The sequence below is a fragment of the Podarcis cretensis genome (genome assembly GCF_951804945.1).
Source record: "Podarcis cretensis genome assembly, chromosome: 14".
Lineage (NCBI taxonomy): Eukaryota > Metazoa > Chordata > Lepidosauria > Squamata > Lacertidae > Podarcis > Podarcis cretensis.
Genome location: NC_137183.1, coordinates 27,949,491 through 27,967,661, shown reverse-complemented (window position 1 = coordinate 27,967,661; position 18,171 = coordinate 27,949,491). Strand labels below are relative to the sequence as shown.

At 41.7% G+C, this 18,171-nt stretch overlaps 1 protein-coding gene across 7 annotated transcripts in view; it reads right to left on the bottom strand.

Annotated features, from left to right (window-relative positions):
• Nucleotides 1-18,171, bottom strand: part of MAP2K5 (mitogen-activated protein kinase kinase 5) — a 127,869-nt gene that overhangs the window by 59,053 nt on the left and 50,645 nt on the right. For all 7 annotated transcript variants that reach the window (XR_013832996.1, XR_013832997.1, XR_013832998.1 and 4 more), the window contains exons 13-16: nucleotides 16,213-16,261; nucleotides 13,948-14,021; nucleotides 12,886-12,936; nucleotides 5,387-5,458 (exon numbers count right to left, since the gene is read on the bottom strand). Coding sequence is in view for 4 of the 7 variants with exons in the window: in XM_079953024.1 (XP_079809150.1) it covers nucleotides 5,387-5,458; nucleotides 12,886-12,936; nucleotides 13,948-14,021; nucleotides 16,213-16,261 (246 nt within the window). In the remaining 3 variants the exon portion in view is untranslated. The remainder of the gene's footprint in view (nucleotides 1-5,386; nucleotides 5,459-12,885; nucleotides 12,937-13,947; nucleotides 14,022-16,212; nucleotides 16,262-18,171) is intronic.

Sequence of the window (18,171 nt, the reverse complement as noted above, 5' to 3'; positions counted from 1 at the left end):
CCAGGTCGGCAAAGGCTGATGTGAACTAAGAGATTTCTCTTGAGGAACAAGGCACCAACAGCTTATATTATTAATATATATTTTTAAAGCTGCAACTCAATTGTTTTGGTCTGCTTGTTACCATAATGGAGTGACTTGCAGCCATCAAATCACTATCTGGTTCCTTGGATAGTTGGTTATAAAATAGTGTTTGGTTTAAAAAAAAAAGGCTAAGGAAGGTTGGAAATGTGGCATGGAAAATAGTTAAAGCAATTTAAAACAAATCATACCGTAGGTACTGAAATGTGCCCAGATCCATCTAATGTGTTCAATTAACAACTACTTAAAATCTTCAAAGAAAGAATGGGGAAATAATGCCACTCTAAATGGGATTAGTTAATACTGACCTTCTATCTTGCAGAAGCAGACACAGAATTAAAAGGGGAGTGACAAGACAGCTTGAATTTCCAGCAGTGAACTGAAAGCAACCACTGGCCATGACTTTCTATGGAAGCAGATAGGACCGCATCTTTACAGTGCAAGCTCTCTTTGCCTGGCACTGGAAATCTGAAAGGTGGGCATAATCAGTGCCGGATTTACGTGTAAGCTAAACAAGCTTTAGCTCAGGGCCCCATTCTCTTGGGCCCCCCAAAAATATTTAAAGGAAAAAAACCTGGATGTACATTTCCAAAATATAAGATAAAAAACAAATAAAATAGCTTTAGATACCTATTAAGTCCATAAATTACCATATAGCATATAGGTAAAGGTAAAGGGACCCCTGACCATTAGGTCCAGTCGTGGCCGACTCTGGGGTTGCGGCGCTCATCTCGCTTTATTGGCCAAGGGAGCCGGCGTACAGCTTCCGGGTCATGTGGCCAGCATGACTAAGCCGCTTCTGGCGAACCAGAGCAGCGCACGGAAACGCCTTTTACCTTCCCACCGGAGTAGTACCTGTTTATCTACTTGCACTTTGACGTGCTTTTGAACTGCTAGGTTGGCAGGAGCAGGGACCGAGCAACAGGAGCTCACCCCATCGCAGGGATTCAAACCGCTGACCTTCTGATCGGCAAGTCCTTGGCTCTGTGTTTAACCCACAGCGCCACCCGCGTCATATATTCAACACAAAAAACAGCGACAATTTGTTGTTGACAAAGGACAGCTGGACATATAAAGGGCCCCATCACCTTCAGTAGCTTAGGGCCTCATCAAACCTAAATCCGGCCCTGGCCATAATGAATCTAGCAGCAAGTGTGATGCACATTGGGACCAGGGCCCTGCGACAAAGTAGCAGGACCTAGGACCATATGAAGTTGCCTTATACCGAATCAGACCAATTGGCCCATCTAGCTCAGTACTGCCTATACCAGCGTTTCCCAAACTTGGGTCTCCAGCTGTTTTTGGACTACAACTCCCATCACCCCTAGCTGGCAAGACCAGTGGTCAGGGATGATGGGAATTGTAGTCCAAAAACAACTGGAGACCCAAGTTTGGGAATGACCTACACTAATGGTCAGTGGCTCTCCAGGGTTTCGGGAAGGAGTATTCCAGGGTTCCAGTGTTACCTGGAAATTGAATATGGGACCTTCTGCATGCAAAACATGTGATCTACCACTGCAATACTGAGGGTTTAATTGTTTTAAGACATGGAGAGCCAGTGATGGACACAAGGGCATTCCTAGATTACAATGTTATTGATAACAATGCTGAAGATAACTAATAATAATGATTTGTATAACACTTTTCAGTGTGAGACCATAAGCTGTTTTGTCACCCTGCACCTGCATGATATGTACTAGAAAAATGCCACTTTCTGGTGACCAGATAGAAATGTCAACATGGGGAAGAAGCTCAAACAAAACACCCCTAACAATCGTTGCAAAAAGCTCTGGGGAGGTTTTACAACACAGAGGAGATAACAGTGGCCCCAGCACAATATTACAGGACTCATAACTAGGTCCCAAGAGATGCCTCATGCCTCACTCGTTGCTGTCCAATTTATCTTTTTAATAGTACCAGGAAAGGGGGAAAACCCACCAATCCTCATGCTTCAGTTTTCAAAGCAAGAACATTTCAAGAAAGGCCAGCCACTTCCACCAAAACATTTCCCATGGAGATAAAGCAGCTTTCCCCAAACTAACGTTAAGGGTATAAGAAAAGTCCAGCTGGAACAAACTGGTGTCTGGCATTCTGTTCCTTCAGTGGCCACCCAGATGCCCCAGGGAGAACCCGAGTGCAAAAAAGCTCTCCCCACTTGTGCTCCCCAGAAACAGGCATTCAGAGGGATGTTGCTTCTGATAGCAGAGACAGTACACAGCCATCGTGGCTAGTAATATTAGTAGGATTTATTGGGAAATAAATTGTGAAAGGCTTAATTTTCAACCTGTACTGGGCCAGGACTTGCATCTCCAAGGAATTGACACCCTCCAAACCAGAAGTCCCCCTACTGTGGGCTTGTCAGAGTGAACTGTAGCTTAGGGAGGCTTGATCATATGATGCTGCCTAATACCATGTCAAACAACTGGTCCATTCAGCCAAGTACCATTTACTCAGCCTGGCAGCATCTTTCCAAAGGCTCTGACAAACAATATTTCTTCCCAGTCCCAGCAATGCCAGCAACTGAACCTGGGACCTTTGACAAGCAAAGCACATGCTCTACCACTGAACTATAGCTTTCTCATGTATCTACATCTGTAATGTAACACATTCTTAGCTTCCTTCTCTCTTCCACTGATTTTCTCAGATATTCTCTGGGTCAAAACCTGCATAAGGCCTATTTGCCGTTTACTGTTTACTACCCCCTCCCCTTCAAAATAAAGTAGATTTAAGATACAATTGCGTCCTGCAACCTTTTTTCCTTCAAAATGGAAGCAACCCAGTTACACACACTTTTTAAAAAGTGAGAATATAAACATGAAGGGTAGTTTAGGGTACACAATACTGAGCAAAATGGATAAATAGTCTGACTTGGTAGCAGGTGGATCCACACATTTTGCTCCAAGCTTAGAAGACTAAAATAAATTTCAGGTTGACAACAGAGTTCAAGCAGGCTCTGAAGCATTACTGCACTGCTGTCAGGCTGGGTTCTTTCCCCCTACACAATGAAGCAAAGAGTAGCCTTTTTTAGGGCCTGTTAGGAGTGAGCAGAATGAATTAGCTGCTCAGAACAAATGGCCTCACATGTCTCAATTCTCTTTTTATTACCCTACCATATGACTAATGAATCTACAGTATTGAAGTAGTCTATTGCCATCCAGAAGAATATCAGCCATGCTCTATCTGGGGCCCTCCAGATGTTTTGGACTACAACTCCCATTAGCCTCAGGCAGCACAGCCATTGGGAGTTGCGGTCCATACACTTGCAGGGCCCCAGGTGGGGGAAGGTTGGTATAGATTGTTGCCCAGACTAGGACCAGCAGTTTTCCTGGTTACCCCAGAAACTTTCAATATTAGATCTCAGCCCTGACACACATGAAGCAATTGTTCAGAAGAGAGTGCACCTGCTTTCACAGAATGCCTCAATCTCATGACTCAACCCACTGGATGCATGTGGGATCAAGGACTCTGACACATTTCTAAGCTCTGGCATCCTTTCTTTTTCTGAATAAAAGAAGTGCAGAGAAAACCTCTTTAGCTTTATTACCCAAGGGATCTAAGGAACACACTAGCTCAATGACACAAAGTCTGGCTCAAAAGGGATGTTTGGAAATTCCAACATAAACTCCAGCTGTCCTCTCCAAATGCTCCCTGGCCCACCCCAGTGTCAACAGACAGTGTGACTTTAATGGCAATGACCTTGCATGGCTTCCTGGAGCATCACCTTCACCTTTCTAAAGCCATTTCCCCTCGCTCTCCTCATTTAACACATCACTCAAACCACTTCAATAAAACAACGATCATGTTGAGGAGAGGTCTCCGAGGAGCAGATGACACACCAATTAACAAAGCACACAGAGACAAATTGTTCCATGCTTCTGACTCAGGAGAGAAAAGCAAGCAGAAGGCAAAGAAGAGGAAAGGAAGTTTGTTCAAGAAGAGGCAATAAGCAGACCCTCCCTGTGCAAAGAGATGGCACTACCCAGGCCCAGGGCTCTTTGCACAAGCTCTCTGGTGTTAAGTTTAACTATCCCCGCTATAGGACTCAAACATTTAGTTGTGGGGGGAGCAGATTACTTATCTGAAGTCATCATGCAGTGTTAGCAACAGGAAGCAGAAAGGGGGCCTCCAATTTTATCATAATAACGATGTGTGGTATGTCAAGATGAGAAATGAACTTAACACATGGGATGGAGGTTCAGGTCAAGCCAAAGCCATAGGAGAGGTTTTGTAACATTCTGAATTATCCACATTATAATTGTGGTTGCAGCTAAGAGTAGATTACCATCCAGGTCATAAAGCATATTAATGATGGCCATGATATACAAATTTTACTCATTGTGCAAAAAAAACTTCAGATGAACACTCTTAACTGCGACAGCAATACCTCAAAATGTTACAGAAACCTGGCCGATGTCTTTGGCCTGATCAAGCTAGGCATGAGCTGAGCCCCCAATTCCTGCACCCTCCAGTTTTCTGGCACTGGAGTGGTCCATTTCACTTACCTGCGAAGCTTGCCCAACCTAACATTTGGCAACCCAAGTTGTAGGAATGGAACAACAATAGAGGCAGAACTGAAATCTAATTTCATTCTATGGGCTAGATTCAACTAAGATGTTGTACTGGTGCAGTGGGGTTGCACTCCCTCAAAACAACAACCCCCCCCCAAAAAAAACCCTGCTCCCTGTGCATAATAGTGCAGGGAGAGGATGGGGAAAACAGTTCCCTCTGGCAAGCAGAAAAGCTTGTGTTGATAGAACAATGGCTTTAGCACATCATTGAATCCCATCCATGGGTTTTAAGATGATGTAGGCAGTATGGGGTCTTTCCAACCTCAAGATAAAAACCTCTAGAGAAACTTCTTTCTGAAGAACAAATCCTTTCTAAATAAAACACAGAGATTAAACAATGGTTGTTGAATACTATTCAACATGCAAAAGGATGCTCCAAAGTGCAGTCACTTTGTAACCTTAGTCCCAGTTCACAGGTTTACAAATCCCTCACAAAGAATAACCCTGTACTCCCATTAGCTTCCCAAATGGTGTGCGAGCTGGGCTATCCATGCTGATGCCTGGTCCTCTAGTAGCCCCCATTCCACAGGATGCCTCTCCCTCAAAAGAAGGGAGGAAGGGATTGATCCTCTGTGGCTTGGGCATCAACATGGATTACTTAGCTCACACATTATTTCCCCCATGCAAAAATTTCATATGCAGGATCTCTTTAAAAACACCCAAGCCTGCATGAATCAGGAATCAAAACCCAATTGTGTTCTTTTTATATAGTTTAAAAACAAACATATAAAGGCACCTACCTCCATGAAGGAAATCCCTAGGCTCCAAACATCAGAATGAATTCCATACTGCTCTCCTGAAATGCGTTCTGGCTGTTAAAAGGAAACGGGGAGAGATAACTGAACCTAATGAAATGTCCAGAAATAAAAACACAACCTTAATTAGAGAAGGAAAGTGAAAACTTAAGATTCTCAAATTTTGATAAAAATGTTTGAAAACATGCATTCTGCTGAATTTATTTCAACAGCAAAAACAGACTTTTAAGGACTTTTCTCTTCACTCTAATTGGGACCCATAAGATAAGCTCTCGTGTAGGTTATGCTGGCAGGAGAGGGAACAACAATCCTAGCTGCACAATCAGAGTATGAGCGGCAACTTTAGAGGGCAATTGTATCACAAGGATGCAATGAGACGTGGAGTGGGACTTAAGAGGTGAAACTGGAAACGTTTGAGCAAGCAGCACAACTGGCAGAGAGTGGAATGGTGAGAAGCCAAAAGTTGCTTGGGGTTTGAGGGACAGCACTCTTTTTCAGAGTGGAGCTGAAAAGGAAGGAAGCAAGCATGAAACATGTGGCCAGCTTAACTGGGGTGGGTTATCAGAGCAGCAGAGTGTTGGTGGGGCATTTAGAATTGCAAACCAAGAGCCAATGGGTTGGCAGAGAGTACACCACGCTTGACCCAGTTACTACCCCCAAGGGCAGCATGCCAGCCTCAGTTGTATGTAGCTTTGCCAAGCATGGCCAAACTGCACTGTGCACTCTTGTGACATACAATACTGGATGGAGTTACAGTATCATGTGTAGCCTCACCTACTCAGGGCTAGTATTCCTTGTGTTTCTGACTGCTCTTATACAGCACCAGGACCACCATTCTCCCATTGCAACTGAGCAACCAAAATGTCACCAGGGAGGCTGACCTTTCCAACTGCAGTACCCCTAAAAATGCTACCACAGGGCAACTTCCTGGGAGCACCCTAAGAGCAGCCCTCACTATACGGACCCTTCAATATACTTATTTCTATCCCAGAGTCTCTAATAGTTAGAATAAATGTACCCTTATAGACAACAAAGCAATAAAAATAAAATTAGATGCCGTAAACTACTCAGGACATCACTTTCCCAACAATGCTCACATATGCATCTCTATTTTCATGTCGTCTGTCTTATGCAAGTTATGAGCATATCTGTATGAATGTGTGAAGCAAGCAAGGAGGGAGTCCACAGAAAACCAGCTCTTGTTTAACTGTTCCCAAGCTAATGTACATTGCAACCTGCAAATAAAAGAGGTTCAGCTCACACCAATTAGCGGCAAGTTTAATACCGCTCAAGACAGCAAGGAACGCAAAATAGCCAGCCAGCTCTTTTATTCAAAAGCTGTGCTCTAAGTATTGCCAAGGTCAAGTACAGTGTGAAATGCAACAATAAAAAGACTCGACAAGACTCTCTTTCCCACTGTGCTGTTAATGCACCTGTCTAGTTCAGGCACCTTGCACAACTCCTTTCCCCCTCCACTCTATAATAACCCAGAAGCCTTTAGAGAAAACAAACGCACCCAAATTAGTGCCAGTCGAACGTGCTCAAGGATGCTTCCTTTCAGCTGCTAATCCCAGGTCACGAGCTTTTAGCGCCAAGTAAACGTTAAGTAAAAAACACAGACACAATGGCCTAAATGGTCTTTAAGACTCAGCCTTCTAGACAGTACAGAGAGCAGAATCCTCCCAGAAGAAAAGCACATGTAGAGAACAGACCATAGCACTTCTGAGCTGAGTCCCTATGAACAAAGGCAAAGCAATAGCGGTGTTCTAGAAAGGTGAGCCTTTCCTGTCCTGAGCTTATCATGGACTGTAGGGCTTGAACTGGGGGTCTGGGAGGTCAGACTATAGATCCCTCCACTGTCAGAGGCAATATGACTCTAAATACCTGTTGCTGGGAACCACAAGTGGGGAGAGTGCTGCTGCACTCTCAGGTCCTGCTGGCAGGTTTCCCATTGCAGCATCTGGTTGGCCAATCTGAGAACAAGATGCTGGACTAGTGGCCTGCTTCAGCCTGATCCAGTAGGGATATTCTTATGGTTTTATGGAAAGCTCGTCAGGGGAAGGAACTACAGGCAGTTAATCCTGAAGAACCAATTCCAGCTTCTGCCCCCCAAAGAGCTCCCAGGTCTGCTTCTCTTCCCTCAGTTTGTACAACCTGCCATTGAGGGCAGCCACCAGGCTCTCCAGACAGGCAATAATGTCCCCTCTGTCATGTACAGAGGCAACCTTGGTAGGGCTCATGTTAAGCCAGTTCTGGTAACAAACATTTCAGAAGTCCATAAATTACTCTTGAAAAGCACTTCACTTTCTCCTTTCTAATCTTCTTCTCAGAGTGGTTTCAGAGACTTGACAGCTATGTCAGCTGAAATGCCATCAAATCTGCGCAAGTACACATGTGTGCTACGATTCTATAGGAGCAGCAAAAGGGGGAAGAGTGCAGAATGTAATAGCGCTGCAGAATTTCACTTCCTAAAAACCTCCCTTAAAAACAGTTAAGTTCCTAGTCTTTATGGCTGCAAACACTTGCTAAGCAATGCCAGTTTGGACAGAGCACAAGATTTCAGTGGTTTGCCTATCCCTTGCTCTTCTCTGTAACTTAGAAGTAGTAGAATAAATTATGCAAAATAATTTTAAAAATCACAGAATAAATTATGCAAATAGGCTCAATTTGCCTCATTCATACAGGGCATAGCTTTCCTTAGCACACAATTTGAATAGCCTGGACACAGAATTATATAGAATAAAGCAGTACCCACAGGTTTTTGGAATCTCTCTGCCACTCAACTTTGGAGGATTTTTTATTGTTATTACTCGCAAGCTGAATTACTGGCACGTTTTCCTCCATACCTTGATTGAAATTTGGTTCCCACTAGGGAACAAACAGAATGGCTCTGATTGATTGGTTTATTACGGCCATTGGCCCATATCTAAAACAATACATCAAAATTTATCCATAAACAATACAATTTAAACAGTTCCAAGTTAAAACACCCCTATAAAACCAATTTTACTTCAATTAAGTAAACTATACACAATAAGCTGCCTCTATGTCAACCGCAATTCAAATCCCTCAGATTTTGGGGGATATGCGTCTTAGTTCTGGCACTTATTGATGGTTCTTAAGTTTGGCTAAGCTGTCAGAGTCATACAGTGATCCATTTCTCCTCTTATGAAATAAGACATTAATCAGGTATCTAGCGACTGCAAGGGATCTACTTGAGTCTTCGTCGTTTAATAAGTATATTATTTGGGCTTCCTGGGGTCTGTCAGCTATTCTCGATAAATATGGGGCCAGAAACTTGGACCGTGAAGCCGAATGTATAGGACAACAGAAGATTATATGATATAACGATTCTATAGATCCACTTTTACAGTCACAGAGGAGTGAGATCTGTCCGTTGGAGAGTCTGTTACCCAACACATTTGATGGGAAAACATTGAATCTAGCCTTTATAAAGGCATACCTGTGCATCACCACAGATAAGGTAGTTAAATAAGATGGAAGCTTCGTTGGTGGTGTTAAGCCAAGGTTTATTGGCGAACAGGTGCCACCACCTGTCGCAATATTAAATTGTAAATCCATCTCCTCTAATTTGTGAGTTATAATTCTCTTGGCAGAAATTAAATCCAATTTTAGTAGTTCAGATGGAGATAGTCCTAAGGACACAAGTTTCCCATGTATTATTTTTGCCCAAGGGCTAGGGAAGTCGTCTCTCCAGAGACACTGTATCAAGTGGAGATTTGGAAGTTTATGCCATAATGCCAACCAGTAACAGAGGATGCATTTCCATAATGTGGTTTCTAGAGCTGTAACATTTAGTTCGAGACGTATAGCAGTATTGCTTACACACCTGGGTAATTTTAGCAACCTTCTTAGCAGCTGGTTTTGGATTACCTCCAATTGGGTTAGATTAACAAAGGACCCCCATATTGGGATTGCATATGCTATTGTTGCAATCTCCTTTGCCTTGAAAACTTTTAACACTGATGGAATATGGAAAGCCCCATCTGAAAAGAAAAAACGCAGTAGCGCAAAGGAAAGGGCTTTAGCTCTATTTAATACATATGCCAGATGGACCTTCCAGCCCATGTTGTGTTGGAGAAGGACTCCCAAGTATTGAAATTTAAAGACTTGGTCAATGGCTTTTCCGTCTATTCTCCAATTATAGGTTTTTCGACTCTTGGTGAAAATTAGAACTTTGGACTTGGCATGATTAATTGTAAGAAAATTTGATTTGCAGTAAGCATCAAAAATTTTCAGTGCCCTCCTAAGGCCTACTCTTGAGAAAGATAGGATCACTGCGTCGTCTGCGTAGAGTAGAAGGGGGCAACGATATTGGGCAAGGCGGGGGGCATGGATCGTTTCTTGAGAATCTATCAGAGGCGCCCTCATATCACTTATAAATAGATTAAAAAGGGTCGGAGCAAGGATACATCCTTGACGGACACCTCTATTGATGGTTACTGAATTTGAGAGGTCGCCGGCCGGAGTGATTCTCACCCTTGCGGCTGATCCGTCATGCAATTTAGTTATTAGCCACAAAAGTCTTTTGTCTATTCCCCATCGTGCTAGTTTTCCCCAAAGTAATCCCCTGGGGATGCTGTCAAAAGCGGCCTTTAAATCAATAAAGGCCGCACAAAGTTGGCCTCTATTTGGGGCGGAATATTTCCGGGCAAGGTGGTATAAAACTAAGACATGATCAACCGCTGACTGATTCGGTCTAAAACCAGCCTGTTCAGGCCCAATCAGGTTGTTCTCTTCGGCCCACTTAGTAAGCTTAGTTAACAAGAACCGTGCATATATTTTCCCAGTTATTGACAATAAACTGATATTCCTGTAGTTTCCCGGGTCATCTGTCGAGCCCTTTTTATGAATTGGAATAATAATCGCATCCTTCCAAATTCTTGGAACCTTCCCACTGTTGTTTACGGCATCAAAGGTAACGGCCAAGATTTTCTGTGGGCTCTGTGGGCAGATCAAACTGTCAGGTTGCCATCCCTGCTTCAGATCTGAAGCTGTTAGGGTAGGGATTTGTCTGCCTGTAACCTTTTTTAACTGTATAATTTTAAGCAACAATCATTCTATTAAGAAGAAGACTGATTCCAGGTAGGAACTGGTATCGCAGTATCCATACAGCCATGTTGCTTAGGCACCAGCTTGCAAATTTGTTACAGTGAGCTGCCAGCACCACAGCTGAAAGGCCAGAGGGAGGGCAGAAGCATCCTTGACATCTTGAGGCAATGTTTCTGAGCTGCTTCCACGCCAGGTGACAGAAGGCCAGCCATGAGACACCTGATCCACCACTAAATGTGCCCCTCTGAACACCTCCTTGAGCAGAGTGCTTGAAGCAGTGGGTGGGGGAAGAACAATTTCCTTCACTAATGAAGGTGCAGAAACTTTGCTAACAAGAAAAAGCTGCTGCTCAACTCTTTGGAAAAGTGTGTGTGTGTTTAGCCAAGGTAAGCTACTCCTGATATAAATTTAAGCTTAGACATATGTGGGGACTGTTGCATCTGTTTTCTGTTACAAGCTCTTCTTAGTTTGAGACCAAGTCAATTGGCTTCCACTGTTTGCATTCTGCTCAGCCCCATGTCAGCCCTCCAAACAACAAAGGCGCTGCAAGGAGCCCACAAAACAGTTACATCTGTCCATCTTATCTCCTGTGCACCAGATGGAACAGGATACAGTTCTGTCCCTCTCTTCGTTCCTAGTGTTATATGCATCCCCCCTTTCTTTCAAGATTACACCAAAAAAAATAATCTGATGACTGGAAACAAATTCATTCAAGCAGCAAAGCAGTCCTAACAGAAGAACTGACAAAACATCTTACAGCTTTAATCCTCACTTTTTTCAATTAACAGATGGATGCATCACAGTCATCCGTAAACAATAAGAAAAGAAGTAATTTCTTTAATGCACACCTGGGAAATAGATGTGTAATCGAGGTTTGTACATTAAAAGGAATAATACAATTTAATTATTACAGCTATTTAAAGTCATCCAGAAGAAAAGCTGGAGTTGGGTAGAATAATTTGTTTGAAGTCGTCCCACTGCTTAAATCAGAGTGTTCCTGCTTTTGAGGAGATAGAGATGTGGCAACTGGCAAGCTGGACTTATCAAAAGCAATACCTTTAAAGCCCTTTTACATATTTGCCATTCTGTACTTTAGGAGGTTAAGTGATCCAAATACATTTGCTAGAAAAATGTGAAGCGAATCAATGATTTCAAAAGAAAGAAAAAATAGTATCTGCAGTATTCACAATTCAAGATTACTCATATTCCTGCTTAGAGTGCAGGAAATCTTTCCTCTTTAAGCAGAAAGGTGAAGGCAATGGAGTGCCAGCAATGACATCGTTCCTGCAAAGGGGGAGCCTGCGCTCAAGGCATTTGGCAAACCCAACAAACCACCTTCATCTGTGGTGCAGGCAGGGTCCCAGAATGGCAGAAGCCAATCTCTATCATTTGGACTAGCATTTGAGCACACCCAACCTGTGCACATGCCCAAGCACAATTAAAAGTCACATATTCATAACCTCTATTCTCAAGATGCCTGGAAGACTGAACTATATATCAGAGATAGGAACGGATTGAGGGCATGCACTAGAATAAGGTTCCCCAACCAGGTGCCCTCCAGCTGTTTAGGACTACAACTCCATCAGCTTCAGCCAGAGGATGGCTGCACCTGAGCATGAACACCAGAAGGCAGGAACAACTGTTACAGCTGACCAGGCAAGAGCAAAAAGGCTAATCCACAGGCTTTATGTTGCCGGCCACTTGCAGAGGCTGATCTCTCACAGTTCTGTTCTCTTTATTACCTGAAGAGGCACCAGAAAAGCTTACTAAGGAAAGCACTCACTTAGCCTGTGAGGTTTCCTATCAAGGTCCTAGAAACTCTTTAACAGCAGCAAGCCAAGAATTACAATCCACACCCACCCTCTTGCCTTCCTAAACGGCCACAGCCTACTTGTGGCATTTACCCCTACCCAAGAGCTTCAAAACACAACCAAGAATCATTGGGTTAATGTTCTATTATTTCTGTATCACTTTCCCCATTATTTTTACAACCCCGAGTTACACTGAAGAAGCGGACAGGGCCTTCATGGTGGAGCACAGAACTGAACACAAATCCCCCCAAATTAGATGGATCTCTCATGAACCACACATGTGCCTTCTGCACCCCTCTGCACATGGGGCTTTCCATTTGTTATGGGGTACACCCACAGAGCTGCCTCATCTGTCGAAGGGAATGAGTTGACCTTGCAGGCACAGGAGTTTGGTATGTGCACTTTAGCTTTCTATATCACTATTCCTCATGTCACATTAAAAAAAAAACACAGTTTCCTTATTTCCATATCTGTTTACTAAGAAAGACTTAAGACACCTAACAGCAGAAGTAACAGAACCCAAACTAAAAACTACAGACAAAATTGAGCAGCCCACTAAAGGCTATTTGTCTGCAACAGTATCTGCATACATTTACTTACCGCCATATAAGCATTTGTCCCGACATACGTCTTGGCTATGGAATTCACCAGCTATCAGACAAAACAGCCTGTTAGAGCCATATAAAGATAATGTGGGAATAAAACGGGCAATTATTCCTCATTTAACCTACAATCATTCCATGTATAAATCAGCTAAAAATTATATAAAGTGTGTATGTGTGTGTGAGGAAACAAATTTGCCTGTGAAGGCATTAAAAATGATTAAATCTCTCTTTCCTTTTGAACAAGAGCCCTAATTTAAAACAACTACAGTATTTCACTTTATGGCAGATAACCTTAAAGACAATTCTCTTTTAAACAGGATGCTTAGAGATTTTAGTGCTCCACCAACCAGTTGGATATAAATAGTCAATTGGAAGGAGGGTTTTATTTTATTTTATTTTCAGCACATCCAGTCAGCCGTCCTCCTCCCCCCACTGTCAGCTGGCTCAAGATGTGAATAAAGCCACCTTCATTATCAGGCTGGAATGAACACTAAATATGCTGGAGGGACAACAGACTTTGACAACGTATAATACAGCAGTGACCTTCTCTTTGGTCCTCATGTTTGGCTGGGAGGAAAGGTGGCTGCAATTCAATTCAACATTGCAGCAAGCTCATGGGTCAGTATCACAGCAGTTCTCAAGGGAAGCCCAAAATGGAAATTAATTAAAATTTGTGCTGCACATTGTTGAAGCCCACCACCATTGTTGCTCCCAATATTAATTTTTACTGTGGGCCAGTTGGGCTCCCCAGGCGATCCTCCCGCTCTGCCCTCCCTTTTGTTTGATCCAAACGCTTTCAGAGCCAAGCTGCATATCAATGAAGTTTGCTATTCGTAAGTAGTAATTACAATATCAGCAGTTTTTACTGTCATTAAACAATGAACAATCATATTCTGATGAAGAAAAGTCACCAGGAGATTAAAAAAAAAGGGATGAATCCCCCATTCCCAGCAGAGCCAAGCTTGCTTGCAAGGGGCTCTGCTTGTCTTGTGGCCAGTCTGGAAAACACAAGCTAAAAGGAGGGATATAGATGAAAGGGCAGAAGAAATGAAGGTACCTGTGTGCTGACCCCAAAGTCACATAACTTGACTTGGCCTCTTGTGTTCACCAACATATTTGAGGGCTTCACATCTGTAAGGGGACAGCAACACATGATAAGGAAGCAAAGCCATACAGCATTCACACTTCATTAAATATAGCTTACTATATATAACTTATCATTTATAAAGAGACATAAAAGTTTTTTGGCTGCTGTACTAAGTTTATTTGAAACACACACACATCTGTGCTTGAAGGCTTAGGGCTCATCCACACTCATATGGGACTCATATTTTAATCGTATTATGTACCAATTAATGTCTAAGAGCTTTTCTTGTTGTTCTGAGGCTATGCCTTGCAAAAAAAAACCCCCAAAACAATATTATCTGCTGAGTCAGACCTTATAATTTGCATTAGTCACTGGACCCAGTTTCCCCCTTGAACCCACTCACATGTGCATTTGGCTTTCTGAAGCTTGCCCAGAAGGTAAATCAGCTCTCAGGCTGAAAAAGGTCCACATCTCTAAGTTAAACACATGGCATGGAGGACTGCAGTTATGCTGGGGGTTGAGGTTTACATTCTTCAAAAATATCCCAAATAGGAGCTATAAGCTCTTTGGTAGGGTGCATGTTTTGCCATCTCTGCTCTAGAGTGAGATTTCTCTAAATCTTCAAAACAGACAGATAGTGGAAACAATTTCCAGAGGAGAAGCATTAATCAACAGAGAGTATTGTGGTACCTTAAAAGACTAATACATTGCCACAATAAAAATTGCTAGCTTTTTAGGTGCGACAAGACTCTTCATTAATTGCGGAAAACCAACCAGGCAACATAATATCTACCACAATTTTTATTGGAATTTAAAAAAAATGCACCTTTATTTCTTCAAGAAAATAAATAAACCTAGAGAAAGCACTGTGTGTGTGTGTGTGTGTGTGTGTGTGTGTGTACAATGTTCTCCCAAAGCATCTGTTTTGTGATTAATACTTCCATTTTGAATGTGGAAGAATTTAAACAAGAGCCAAAATGGAACATTATGTGCCCATCATCACAAGTGTTTCCTTAATACCAATTATTTATATGAGACAAGCCTTATGGAGGATGAACAGATGCCTTTTCATTCCACCTCCATCTGAGCTATTTTTTACCAGGCTACTGGATAAATGGCATGTGGGCAACTCTTTTCTAGCTGTAACAAAAATGTCAAGGAGAGGGTCAAGAAGTTGAATGCAGTTGCCTTATTCAATATCAAATAGATATTTTAAAAATCCATTTTATTCAAAATATTTTTTAAAAACAAAAGCCACCCTCTCCTCTTGAATTTCACGCAAGCATTAGAGTGCAGAATTCCAAAGTTCAAGGAAACTGAGAAATACAAAACCCTGTTTGAGATGTGAATTGCTAAGAGATAATTATCAGCAGCAACACATATCTACATATACATATGAATGTATGTTTCACCACCCCCTGTGCATTAGCAGTAACAGCAGACAAATTGTTGCTGCTGTTCTGACCCTGGTCGCCTGCTCCCTCTGGAGGTTGCTGGCTTTTCTAAGAGCTCAAGGGTAGGTTCACAAATTAGCTCATTTAAAGACTGGATGGCTGCATCAGTAGGATTATCTCTGCTCTGCAAAATCTGTAGTTTGAGGGTTCACACTGGATAGTTTTCATTATGCATATCAGCCACTGGTGGCAGATTGGGGTGCTCCAGTTGAAAAGGCCAAGCTGAAACTTCAGCAAGAGAAGTTTGTCACCATGGGATGCATCTGCCATACTTCTCACCTGTACATCAGGTGGGACATCCATTTGGGAGGTGCTGGTGACTGGTCATTACCCAGAAGGAGCCAATCAGCTCCAAAGCAGGGAACAACGAACTACAATACTGGGGCCTGAACAGCTGTTGTAAGGTGCCAAATCACAACTCTATGGCTCACATACTACTCTGAGAAATTATTCTTGATGGGTGCATGGCCAGAGAAATATCAAAATGTAAATTGCTTTTCATTTGCTTTGGATGATATTTATAATATTTCAGCCATCATCAGCAATTTCCACTCCCACAATTTTCAGCTATGTTCCAAAACCCTGAATCCCATCCCAGACTGTGCTTATATGCACCAAGCCAAATGTTAACTTTATGCAACAGATGAAGTAGGTTGCTCCCTTTAAAAAACCCTCCATTCTACCAGAAACCTGTTAATCTTGAATACATCATAGTGATTCCTTTTATGAAACTAAACAATTATATGCACTGGAAAAATGCAAAAACAAATCCACAACTCACCTCTATGTAAAATTTTTAAACTCCATAAATATGTAAGGCCTTTAACAACCTGCAAACAGGAGAGAGAAAGGAATGCTTGAAGGTATGGATTTTCATTTTCTAGAGTTAAAACTGGAATCTACCATGATAAAAAATCACAACCAAAAGAAGTCAGATTTTGGCCACCTTTGAGGAAATGTATCAATGTGTACTTTATATATTTCCCCCCCCTTTGAGGATCAAAATTATCAGCCACTAATAGCTTTTTAAAAGTTAATCACCTTTGCTATATCTTGTGGTAGTACATTCCAAGCTTTACTGGAATTCCTGTAATGGAGTGTGAAGAAGCCACAGAAAAGTGGCCCTTGTGTGATCGATATTTATGCACACCCTGTAATAAAAAGCATCTCAAAGCACATGCCTAGAAAAAATGCATTTCTTCTTGTCTTTCTATATAGAGCCAATCCAATCAATAGCTAAGGAATTTAAACCGACAGGGTGTGGAACTTCTTACTTCCTTACCCCTGTAAATTTTATTCCTAAATCTGTACCATTGCTTTCAAATACCTTGCAAATTTTATAAAACCTTGTCTAGAATGACACCCTAAAAACCTGATTTTTTTTGTTGCCTCCTTTCTGTTGGGTCAGCATTTTAACATGGAACATATTTCTTGCAAAATTCTGCTAGCTATTCTACACATTTGCATTCATCTTCCTGATTCAAATGTGCCACTGACAAAGTCTCAAAAACAACAAAATTTTAATTCTTAGAACTAATAAAAGTTGCTTCCTTAGAATTCTGAAAATCTTTTATTTTAAAAAGTGAATAAGGGACTAGTCCTTATGGCAGAAGACGAATACTAGAAACTGTCCACATGTTTTCAAGCTGAGTGTACACAAAACTACAGCAGAAATGGGGTACAAGTCGGGAGGGAAATCAGTTATATCCCGTCCTATAAGAGGTGGCTAAGCATCTTTGTTTTTCACTGTACATATACTGTAACAACACGTCTAGGAGTGGAGGCTACACTAAATGTAAATGCATATTGCTGTTCATTTTTTAATTTTTAATTTTGGATTTTTAATTAATAATAATAATAATATTTTACATCCAGGGTGACAAAAAAACAAATATTAGTTCATTAAGAGCTTTTGTACCAAAGCATGTCTGCTGAATAAATACTTATAAAAAGCACACTCTTAACCAAGCAGATTTTTCATTTCAACTTTTTCTTTTTTTAAAAAAAGAACATTTCACAACTACAGATCCAACAATGCCCTGTAACCCTTTGTACATTGATCAGGAATCACAGCTATTCATTTACACTGAATAAAAGGCCATTTCCCGGTTCAGAATGTAGACGCAAGGTATTGAGCATTATATCAAAGAGATGGTGGCATAGAATTCATTTTGACTGAATACTCCAGAAGATATTGTGATATTCAGTAAAGCAGCATTTGACAACAATGACTTGACAAAGCCTTGACACAAATAGTAGTTAGATCAGCCATCAATCACTCACTCTCTTGACAGCTTAAGTGCACATCTTTTGCAGGGGAAAAAAAAGCTTCAATCAACATTAGCACTCAAAATACAGTGCATTGTGTTATTGCTTCGGGAATGGAAATAAAAATAAAAATGTGAAGTTACGAGCAAAAGGCAGTCTGGGAATATTTGGTAGCCCTGTCTTAGCTTTGGTACAGCACTGGCCTTGTCTTTTGGTTGCAACTGAAAGATTGTTTTTAAGTCTAGCACCAAGAACTAACAGGTGGCAAGGCTGTGTACGATGGATTCCATCCATGTTTTACAGATCAGGAGCAAGACCATCACATTCACTTGTGCAAATTCAGTTCAAGTTTTTCTTAAACTGAATTTGTTAAAGAAAGAATGCAGTTGAATATAAGGAATTGGGACAAGGGACAGAAAAACACACAAAAATATATTGGCAAGTTGATACTTAACCATGACCCCTTAAAGGC